Source organism: Teleopsis dalmanni, chromosome 2 (assembly GCF_002237135.1).
Source record: "Teleopsis dalmanni isolate 2A chromosome 2, ASM223713v2, whole genome shotgun sequence".
Lineage (NCBI taxonomy): Eukaryota > Metazoa > Arthropoda > Insecta > Diptera > Diopsidae > Teleopsis > Teleopsis dalmanni.
Window position 1 is genome coordinate 162,298,639 of NC_051847.1, and position 12,547 is coordinate 162,311,185.

General features: G+C 30.4%; 1 protein-coding gene across 1 annotated transcript in view; it reads right to left on the minus strand.

The window, feature by feature from the left end:
* Positions 1-2,782: 2,782 nt before the first annotated feature.
* The window catches only part of LOC119676048 (tyrosine kinase receptor Cad96Ca-like), a 34,265-nt gene continuing 24,500 nt past the window's right edge, over positions 2,783-12,547 (minus strand). Inside the window, exons 4-7 of the mRNA XM_038087271.1 lie at positions 11,523-11,628; positions 8,167-8,306; positions 3,593-3,734; positions 2,783-3,007 (exon numbers count right to left, since the gene is read on the minus strand). Of these exons, the coding sequence (XP_037943199.1) occupies positions 2,783-3,007; positions 3,593-3,734; positions 8,167-8,306; positions 11,523-11,628 (613 nt within the window). The remainder of the gene's footprint in view (positions 3,008-3,592; positions 3,735-8,166; positions 8,307-11,522; positions 11,629-12,547) is intronic.

Sequence of the window (12,547 nt, forward strand, 5' to 3'; positions counted from 1 at the left end):
AAAAATATATTGAATTTGTATTGAAATTAGTAAATTTCAGCATTTAACAGAATAAGAAATGCTTTCTCATCTATTTTGTTAGAAAACAAATGACTTTGAGCTCTTACTGACCTATATTTGCCCCCAAACGGTCCCTGTCCCAATCACCAGAATTGCCACTGTTGGTTTTTATGGTGTTGCTTCAATTGGATTGTCTGTTAAAATTGCTTTTTAAGTTATTTTGTTATTGTTGTTGTTGTTTCCTTTTTTATTGTTTTGTATTGAAAAATAATTTTGTAGCAGTTAGGATTAATTTTGCGCAAGGAAACAAAATGTCCTTACATTCCCCACGCATTCATTCATGAAGAATGAAGATAAAATGGCTTTTAAAGATTAAGATACATAATAAACAATGACTTAATATTAGTTAATTTCGGCAAGATACATAATATATTCTTAAATAGTACCAATTTCAGTTATATCTTTCAGTATTACTTGCAAATAATGCAAATATATTTATAATTAGATTAAATTATTATAATTTATTTAATTATTTATTGTAATGGTTTTATATGCAGAAATTTACAGAAATAAATGTTCAATCGACCTTATAAAAACTTATAAAAACTGTTCAGAAATAATATAGTCGTAGCAACACTATAGGCAACCTTACAAAAATTTTTGATGTCCAAATAAAAACAGATTAATTTGTTTATATTAATGAGTGGACGTTCACATTATTATGAGCTCATTTATGCGGCTGATGAAACTATTATAACCTTCGCTTAATAATATATAGCACAAAAGAATTAAAATAAATTTTTATATTAAATCATTTATATACATTTTATATGTCAATTACATATTTTACAAAGATTTTATTAGATACTTACTTTCTCAGTTCCTTTGTATACAGCTTAGCTATTGTTTGTTTACATTTTACATATAAAACATTTGGCACATATTTCAAATTTTTGTAATTTTCCTTTTGGAAAATCCTTCCTTTATATTTAAAGATTACATATTACATTTTTCGTCTTATATGAACTCATTTATTAATAATGAGTTCATTTATAAGAAAGCGTTTTGTATGGTAAATCATCCACTTTGTATGGCAATAATGAGCAAAACTGCCTAAACAAGACAGTGTGAATGTACTATAAGAGTTCCATTATAAACCATCTAACCTTAATGTAATAAAATAAAATAAATAAATATAATATAATAAAACAATCATTTACCAAGAAGCATATAATATTAATATTAGGTTATAAAAATAAGTTTAATTACATTACAGAAAATATAACACTGTGATTTAATGCATTTCTTTAAATGGTCATCTGTTTTATCTGGTTGGCTGTTTGGTTGCAGTGGTAGGCTATCAGATAACTTTCCATGTACCTCAATTGGCGAATGTTCATCGTTTTGCTACTAAATTCCTTGCAAGAACCACTAAAATAGAAGAATACAGACTAAATCCATTCAATCGAATTCAGATAATTGAATAGGTATTTAGATAATTGAATAAGTCTTTCGTCTTTACCCATGGAGAGTCTGATAATCTGTTTTATCTAAGGTCAGTTTTATCTGAAATGGGATTTTTTTAAATGGTCAGTTTTATTAATACTGTAATCTTTTAGAAATGTAAAGAAAAACTTTCGTTTTGTCTTCAAAGCATCGACTCTAATTAAAAATGTTGAAGATATTATTATACACAGCATTAAACTAATACTGAACATACATCGCAAAAATCAAAATTTTATTATAATACCTAGATGGCTTTCAAACGAGTACCAAATAATCATAAATCTTAAAAATTCGAAACACTTTATAACAGGATAATTGGAAAGGTTCTAATAGGAACAAAGATATTTTGTTTCCTTTAAAATACTATATAAAATATCTAAGAGCATAAGAGCAGTTTGCACCAGGCCCTGCGGTTTTAAAGATTCCGAAATATAATCAATTTAAAGAAATTGTGTCTTTCAACAATATGTGGAGCTGAGATGCTCTTCGTCTTTTCTTGATTGAATTGTTATTTACATTTTAGAATTCTCTTTATAAATGCCATTTTAAAGATTTTAAAAAATGAATTTTAAATAATATAAAAATAAGTATTTGCATTTTATAAATTTATTTATTTTTTATATATAGTTTTCTTTTTATACAATATTGACCATGAGCACAATCCTTTTGAACTTACTCTTATATAAAAATATTTATATCTAATTAATTTAATAAATAACATTTAAGTCTTTAATGTTTAAAAATATTTACAGACAAACTAAACTAAAATTATTTGAAAATTAAAAAACTAAAATAAATAACTTATTACTTAAATATACTATACATGCTGTTACTATTTATATTATTTATTAAAATCATTAGTTTTCGTTATCAATAATTGAAAGATATTATTTTTATTGGGATTTGTCAGAATTCCAGACAGAATTGTGTTCTACTTTTATAGAGCGGGTCTAAGGGATTGTGATATACCTAGTGTACTCGCACTTTATGTGGATATTGTTGCAATTTATTCCTATTATCAAAATATGTCACAGATTCAGTAGATATACTATATAGTATACATATATATATTATTTCATATACTGGCAGTTATTTTGTAGTAATAGAGAAGACTATAATAATAACCATTGTCCATCACAATATAATATGTGTACTTTGATTTTAAATAAATTGATTTTTCATACGTTTTACTTGATTTGATTTGATTAGATTTGACAGAAGTATTTTATGTTATTTATATTATCTTAAACAATAATGAATATTATTTTTGGTTGATTTATAATTTTTCACCACTTAAGTTAACGATATTATAATAATTGTGATCGGGAAAACGTTCCAATTCAATGTAATCCATTTCGGTGTGTAACAATTTATCGAGCATCTGAACAACCTCCAAGAAAGTTGGCCTCTCATTAGAATCGCTGGACCAGCAATAATACATGATGTTATACAGTTCCCTGCGACAATGTTCAGGCTTTTCTAGCCGATAACCATCACGTACCTGTAGGCATTATATAGACATTATTAATATTAAAGATAATAATAATTAATTTTATAAGTTAATAATTTATATTAAAATTATATATTTCAATTTCTGATTTAATATTGTTTTGCCTTAAAACTAATGAATTCTTTTGTCTTTTAAATATATGAAAAAATCAAATGAGTTAAAGCATGAATAAATATAATTTAAGTTGGGAGAGTTCGAATAGAAATGAAAAGACAACAACAAAACATTTTTATTCGAACTCTTCGGCAAAAAAAATTAACATTAAATAATTTGTTATTTTTATTTTTTTTATATAATATGGCATATTAAAGCATTATTGAATAAGCACGAGTATCTATCTTAATATAACATAATTTTCTTTCCGTTTTCACAAATCACTACATTATTAAAAACCTGATGTGGTTATTCTGTTATTATTTATGTTGAATTATCAGAGCAAAACACGCAGGAAAAAGTATGAGATTTTTTCAATGCAATATGGCAGTATGGCAACATGGCAGTGTCTTATTATTCCTTTTGTGTATCGATTCAAGCTTAATATTATATAAGTTTTCCTTCATAAACAAATACACTTACTTTTCGCATAACATCTGCAGCTGATATGCCTGGATATGGTGTTGAGCCAAGTGTTACAATTTCCCACATTAGTATGCCGAAGCTCCAAATGTCCGATTTAACAGAAAATATGTTATCATAAAGAGACTCCGTTGCCATCCATCTGCGCATAAAAAAAGAAATAATAATAAAATGAGAAGCTCATGCAGTAGATGGAGCAGGAGGGGGGATTTCATGAAATCAGTAAATAAAATATAAATGAAAATATTACAGAACTAAATCAATTATGTAGAATATAAAGATCCCGTGAATAAACATTTATTCAGTATTTGCAATAAACTTATTCATATCGTTTTCAAGAGGTCACTGGTGTTTCCTGAAGATGTAGTTTACGTATTTTGTTGGAATGGTGACTGCGTGTGGCAAAATGTTTTAATACATTTAAAATTCATAAATATTTATGACCGACCAAATTTCTTCTTGAAAACACATTTTGAAGAATGTAAGTAAGCTTTTAATAAATTATTATCAAATAAAATTAAATTAATTTTTTACAGCCAAAAGGGAAAAAAATATTTCTCGAATCTCTAAGGCTTTTATTGTAAGAGCAGTAGCAGTGTGAGATATCTAAGCTCTAAACAATAAAACTTTTTTTTTATTTATTGCGTCTAGAAATATATTTAAATTAATTTAATACATTGTAATAGTACTAGTTTATAGGTTACGCTTCGGCACTGCGTTCAGTTTCATCTATTTTGCACCCCTTTGTATTTAGGAATTTAGTATCTCAAGGAAACGAACCAGTTCTTCAACCTGTAGTTGGTGTGCACCTAAAATTTTATATCTTCTGTGGCCTAGTGTGTCACAGTTCCATACATCAGTTGTTTCATAGACTCTTCCTCATCTCAGCAGAATCTGCAAATATTTGTGTCGGATATATTGTTTTGTTGAGGTGTAGGCGGCGTGGCCTGTTAATACACCAGAGAGTGCCTTTAGACTTTTCTTGTTTAGGTTGAAAGCGGTGTTTGCTCTTTTGGTATCAAAATTCAAGTGCTATTTCAATATTCCATGATGTTTTGTTGTATCCATTTTTTGGTCTCATGTTTTATGTGTTTTTTATTACAGTCAAAGAAAGCGGTTCAACAGATGAATGGCTCTTTTGCCTCTTTTTTGGCATAAAGATCTGCCTTTTCATTGTCTTCGTGTCCTTCATGTCCGGGTATCCAAATCAGAGAGACCTGGTTGTAGGTAGCCAGTTCATTGAGTGCATTGTTATACTCTATAAGGACTTTTGATATGAATGTGTACGTATTTGGAAGGTATTTGGAAGGTATTTAATTCACTTACTCTAAAATCATAAGTCATTTAATATTGCTTTATACAATCTAGTTAACAAAAGCAAATATTTTTAACTTCAAGACAATTATTTTGTAAGCATTCCAGGATTAGGAAGGTGCTCTTATTAACCACCAATGAGTTTAAATTCAGGTTTTTGGCTTGAACTATACTTTACGCCATCGGAATATATCTTTCAAGCTAAATAAAACAACGCTTTGTTTAATCTTGTAGAATAATGTAATTAAGATGGGGTTTTTTCACCATTACCATGGCAAGATATCTTTCAAGCTAGATAAAAGGACGGTAAGTTTAGTCTTGCAGAATAATATCCTCAAGGTGGTCTATCCTCTCCTTTGTGGCTGGTGATTAATGATCTGGACAAGGGAGCTACTACATCATTTCATAAATAAATGGCTAGGCATCATTACAATACAAAAATATTATACCACTTGTCACTAAGATAAGATAGACAGGCTCATACTGAATGAAACTTCTTGTCACATTTTGTGTATCTATGTTAACTCAAAAGAAAGGTAGTTAGCATCTAATCAACAAAAGATTCTTATTATTATTAGGCAGATAATAAGCAATTTGGTTGATCAAAGACCAAAATGAGATGAGATATAAAAGATCTCACAACATAGCAATGTTCTGTTCAATCAGAGGCTTTATTGTTAAGTATTACTTCTAGCATCAATTATTATATTGCACAAGTTTCAATGAAATAGATTGAAATGAGTTTTTCAATGTATCATATCATTCTTTATTATTTAGTGTGAATAGTTAATTTTTTTTAGAAACTGATAATAAAATTATTCTTATAATTTTTTTTTACAGTAGATATTAAATACCGACTTTAATCAGTTATAAATCATAATTTGCTAAAATGTAAAATCGTGTAGTAATAGAGCCAATCAGCTATTGGCTTTCTAAAATTGTCATAGTCCTTAAATCAAATGTAAATTCTTTTTCATCCGCAATAATATGACAGATTCAGACTAGCACCGAATTAAAAACCATTCGGGATCCAAACTTTGTAGCAAAAATAATTAAATTGAAATTATGTCTTTTCATTCAAATGCAAATTATATAAATGAATGAATACAAGATTCCAATAGGAAAATGGAAAATGACATGTCATCGTTGGCGTTTGCGTCATTTGTATGCGAGGCAGCGCCCGGAGCATAAATATTTGCTCCATTTGCTTTGAATTTTCCGGTTGTATTTACTTTTGGTGTACTTTTTATGAATATAACAAATTTCATTGCAATGAGGCTTCATGGCACGAATAAATGAATGCAGCACTTATGAATTTGAAATTACCCGATTATGGCAGGGAAGCAACAGAAGCAGTACACACATGCGAGTAGGTGCCATGGAACCCTGTTGCCGCAACGTGTACGCTTTTAGTGAAAAGTAACATTAACACCATTCCGCTAATACTAGCGTAACTGAGTAACAGAGTGACGAAGTGGTGAAGTGGCAGAGTATAAGAGTGGAGTGGAGTGGAGTGGAGTGGAGTGTGGTGCAGTGTTGGATAAAAGTGAATTTAAAAAGTGTACAAAATTGTTATAAAGCGCAACAGCTTAGCTAAGCTAAACTCATAAACGTTGCAAAAAAAATCAGCAACCTCAGCACTGGAAAGGAACGACAAATGCAACTGAAACAATAATTCACCAGGAGTGCTACAGCGAAGCAACACCAGCATCAATGACAATTCCAACTACTAAAACGCCAACGACAGCATCACGTGCTGCAACCCAAATGAGACAAACTAGTGCCACACACATGAACTTATACTCGTATAAGTGGGAGCATGAATAAAATCTGTAAAATACAGAAATCGAATAAAAGAAGTGGAAGTGCAGAGGAAATAAGGATCAACAGCAGGCTGATGGTTGCATTGCACAGCTGTATCCTATTCAATAATCATTAGTTGCAGTAGCGTAACGTTGAAGTTCCATAGCAATGCTCACACATTTTCTGCGAGGATTCTAAGCGAGGCGCAAGGGTGAGAACATTGTGCTGGCATGAATTGAAATGAGTACTTAGAAATATTTTTAGTGCCGGAAAATACATACTAAAGTAGCCATAATTCTTTACAGTACATCAAAGCCTGTGCCAAATGCACCGTGAACAGAGCCAATGCAGCGAACATAAAAAATCTTAGGCAACTGGAAATGTGGAAATGTGCTAATAAATTTATTGCAGGAACGACGAAAGAACATAAAAGAATATTTTTTTAAAAGAATACTAAACTGAACTATTGTACTTGTTTCATATTTTATTTAAACATGCTTGTGCAGTAGTAAAGCACCCTGTATGCGCACAGTGCATTCCGGTTCTATGCACAACGCCAACGCCAACGCTTTTCGTAATTGTGCAATTTAAAATTTATTTGTGCATTTTTCCAACGTTCGTGAAAATGTTATTTATATCTAATAATTGCTACCGACCGACCGACCGGCCCAACACCTCACAAAACACCACCGAGTGCCAGCCAACACATGCGACTGGTGGGAATTGAGCTGCGATGTGCAGCGAACGCGCACTAAATATTTAAATGGATCCTTTTGAGGGCTGCAGTGATCTCAAAATTGCTGCTCTAATGTTTTACGGCTTCACTGGCCCGCTTCTATGGCGACCCAATCTACAAGCAACTGCTGCACTTATTTGGGCCAACATAAAAAGGGTTAATGAGGCTAGATTAGATTTTCTGGTGTTCAACGACTGTTGCTGCTGCTGTCGTCTTTGTTGTGGGTTGCCATCGTAATAAAAAGCGATACACCTTTTTTGCTGTTTCACACTTGCGCTCCCATCCTGCATACTACTTTTGCCAAAATTGTTAATTTGGAGTAAAGCGATGCTCAATGTTCGAGTTCGCGTTTGCTTTCGCTGAAGACAGGCAACACTTAACGAGCGGGCACCAGCTTGGCGTGACACCAGATGTCGCTGTCATTTGGGTTCTTCTTATTTACTTTTATTTATTTTTTTTGTTTTTTTGTTTTTTTGTGCTTTTAACTTTTCTGCTTTTTAGTGTTTTGGTTGAATTTGGCAAAAGCTTAACTTTTTTCTCTTATTTTTATGTCTTTTGGTTAACGTCACGCTGTGCGGAAAAAAGGAAAACTCAATTTCCAAAACGTGAACTTATTTTCATTTCGCTGCCATTTTTGTTGACTGTTATTTTAATTTGGACAGAAAAATTCCACTGACAGCGTGGCTGGCAATTAAGCTTAACTGAAAATTGGCAAACGTACCTTATGGGTAATTTTCCTTCGCTTTTGCGTTCGTAAATTTTGGATGTAACAACATCACGTGCAAATCCGAAATCCGCCACTTTGCAGGTGTGATCATCGGTAATGAGAATGTTCCGTGCTGCTAAGTCCCGGTGAATGATCTGTGAAGTAAATTTAATAATTTTAACTTTCATATAAATTATTAAAATTAAGTTTAAATAATTATTGGAAAAAAACATGTTTCAACTTTATATGTCATAATTACGTCTTATGGGGTAACCATGACACATAAAAATTATATATTATATAGAATATCAAATATTTAAAGTATAACGCAATAAATCATTGGCAAAGAAGAAATGTCACGAAATGATAATGATGATATTTCATAAAAATATTTTAACCAATTGGGAAAGAGTTAAATAAATGGAAAAATTTTTACAAGTTATTGCAGAATATGAATAGAATATGTAACATAAAGAAATTACAAACATATTTTCAAAACTGCATTTTAAATATTTTGGTGGATCGTATAGCGAAATACGATGCTATAGACCACGATTTAAAAGTTGAAAAAGTGACTAAGATGAATTTAAGGTCTGCATATTTTTCAATATAGATTACTATATAGATTATTATTTATATTGAAAAATATGCGGACTTAAAATTCACCTTAGTCACTTTTGTAACTTTTGAATCGTGGTCTATAGAATACGATCCACTAAAATACTCCAAAATAACTTTGTAGTTGTAACTTCATTTATTTTGAATTAAATAACAAAAGAAAAAATAGCTGTGATTAAAAGCATTAAATGTTACAAACATTTTACACCTAAGTTCTTAAACATTGAATCTTAATTGCCACATTATATAGAAAAAATAATGTTTGGCTTTAATAGTTTTGACACAATATAAAGCCATTAAATTCACAATCTACACCCAAATTTGGCTTTAGGTTAATACTTTAAGAATAATATAAAGAAAAATTCAGAAGTGTGATCAGAAGTGAGTATCCCACCAATTTTAAATTGGGATACCGTTAGTTTGGCATAACATTTAGCTATCCATTCTAAAAATTTTGAATTTATATATCTCTCAAATGCCTTTAGTATAAGCTGTAATGTATCTAAATGCAATTAGAAATATGTTTGGTACATAATGCCGAGGGACTACCTCTGGATTTCTCATGAAACTAGATATATACGGGGGCAATATATCACCTTACTTATACGCTTATGACAAACACGTAACATAGATACAACCACATGTTCTATGACCACACTCAAGCATTGACTTTAATAAAGGATCAGTACTTAATCCAATACTTTTCAACATCATCGTGGATAAGCGAACATCTAGGAGTAAATAACATAGAACATTCTCTGTGACAAATAGGACTGAGCTTATTAAACACATAAGCAATTTCCTAGAACGGAAATTAAGCAACTAAAGTCGCAACATAAGCCGCATTGGAATGGAGAAGAGATTGAACACTTCATAGTACGGTGTTTATTGACATATGTACTGATCTGCACCAAACCCTAATGAGGAATGGTCAATTGTCTCGAAATTGAAAAACCTTATGTTAATTTTAAGCAAAGGAGGTAGGAAAAGTAGGTAGAGAAGATTACGCATAGTATAGAATAACACAGCTTAAATTAATAGCATAGTTTGACTTGTGTCTTGTATGATAAAAAGATGTCTACAGATTTAAAATATACAGAACAAATGCAACCATATATATGTATCCTGTTTGGCTGTATATATGACAGTGAATGCTGGGGGGAACAATCTGTTCATAATCTGAAAATGTACGCAACCAAAGTGAAATCAGAAATATCGACGTAATAAGCGCTAATTCAGCTTACTGGAAACCTATATATATATATATATATATATTAATTATTGTGGTAACGCACGAATTCAATTCTTGGTACTTGCAGTCTAAAAAAATTATTTACGAATAATTAAATACTAGAAATAATTCCAAGACCACTGATGATGGCTGTACTACTGAAAACAGCTGTATTGCCAAATTAATATTCCATTAATATAATTTCTCTGTTGATGACTCTACCTTCGACCATAGGTTCTTCATATTCAAATATCCTAAGAAAGACTATAGCGTTCGAACACTAAAAAATATAGATTTAAGAAACTATTTTATACTATGTTGAAACTGTAACTACACAGTTTTATGTCAAAACGAAGTAACTTTGTACCAAACTTTTAATTTAAAAGGTGAAAATTTCGTAAGAGGACGCAACTTTAAGATTGTAGTATGGCAGTTTAAATGATAACATGGAGTTATTTTTTTTTTCATTTTATATATCAACTTTAATATAAGAATTTCAATATTTGACTATGGAAATATCAAAAATGTTTAGTTTAAAATTTAATATATATTTTGCAATATTTTTCTCTATTGCAGTATTTGGTTGGAGTTTTGTACGTTATTGCTTTTTTATTGCATTGGAAACTTAAGTGAAAATTGTGTAGGAATTTTTTATGCTCGTCCTAAATAGAATATTTCATTTCCTTCCGTATGGAAGGAATCTTTAGTCTGCAAATGTAAGCCAGTCAAGTTTATTTACGAATAAAAGATATTTCATGTCAACGCGTAGTCAATAAAACATTTGATATTTGCTCATTTCGGCACGAGTGCGTAGACTATGCACTACCTACTTTTCCTGAACTATTTCCGTATAGGATCATAAACATGTGAACATGGCGAATGCGTTTCCAGCACAAAGGAAAGCGTGACAAGTTGACAAGAACACAAAAAAGAACTGAAAGAATAAATGAAGTAAAATAAAAATTCACAACTTCCTTTTTACAATTTCAACAGAACCAAGTAAAAGGCATTTGAGCAACGACAAATGTAATGCCAACAAACCTAGAAGACATGAATCCACATATCTACAAGCAGTTGCATATGGCACCGAATATATAGTGTACGTATATTTATACGGGAATCACGCATTCAGTAGAAGCCCATAAAATTTATATCCTTAAATAAGCAACTTCAATTTAATTCTGTTTTTCTCTTCTTCTTTTTTTGGGTAGACATATTACACGCTACAGCCATCAACTTCCATCGCATCCTGTATCATCGTGAAACAGTTTAACGAGTTTATTGGAATAAGTAAGGCGAGTTGGTGCACCATTTCATTTATTATTAGATTTTCTTTTTTTTTCAACGCTTCTCAGTACGTCGTACGAAGTACATGTAGAAATTCTACCTTCAGTCTAAGTACAGAGCTGCAGTTATCCCAATACTTACATAGAATCATACAATCATTTCATGTGAAATAGAGCTGGAGAGTGTGCGTGTTTAGCAAATATGTTGCATGAAATATACTCCTACTTGAACTTACCCCTCGCGACGTTAGATAATCCATACCCTTAGCAACCTGATACATAAATGATGTTAAATCGCCTGACGTCAGGATATTCGATTTTCCGTGTGTGTTGCCGTAATGTCTGCAATAACAACCAAAAGCGCAAAAACAACAAAATAAGATGAGAAAATAAATAAAATAATATAAAAAATTATATATTCTTATTGAGATATACTGAAGCTTAGACTATACGAAAATGATGGGAGGCATTAGTTGGATTCGATTTGATATTCAAGACTTCAAATTGCAGGTTTCGATTTGTTTTAGCATCAGAATCATTTTGCAAGTATCACAGGATGTGTGCAACCTTTTTTGTATCCTCCTTAGGCAAATTTCTTCAATCAATTTTTAACCCTTTTAATATAAATTGTTTGCACTATTTCCTTTCAAATATACCATATTAGTTAAAGTATTTTTATATTTTTTATATTTTTTATATTTTTTATATTTTCATTTATGCAAAAAATTTCGAAAGAATTTGGAATTTTTTAAGAAAAATAATAAATTTTCTGTTTGCAAAAATCACTTGAGTAAGTGATGAGAAATAACTGGCCTTTATGGGCAGTGATGTTGTTCACATGTCCTCCAAGAATCCTTTGGGTACTCATTCATTTTTTTGCCATATTATTTTTAATATTATGTACTGCCTAAGGAGAAATGTAAATTAAGTAGGGAAAATTCTTAATGAATCATATAGAACTTAATCTGCAGGTGATGATAACAGATAAATTATATATATAATACGTAATAGTATATGTAGTTTTGATTTGAGTATCATATAAGTAGAATAAATTGTTTTACTGATTCTGATGTTTGGGACATAAAAATATATTGTTTTAATTAAGCACTAAACTAGTTAAATTTAATTCTTATTTAAATTTATTTTATTTATTCATTGATTAATTTATATTGTTATCTATTTCATCTATTCGTACTTAAATAGATAGTTTATAGAATATAACTGAAGTGACAATTACATGCCTATTTTATATATCCTGCAT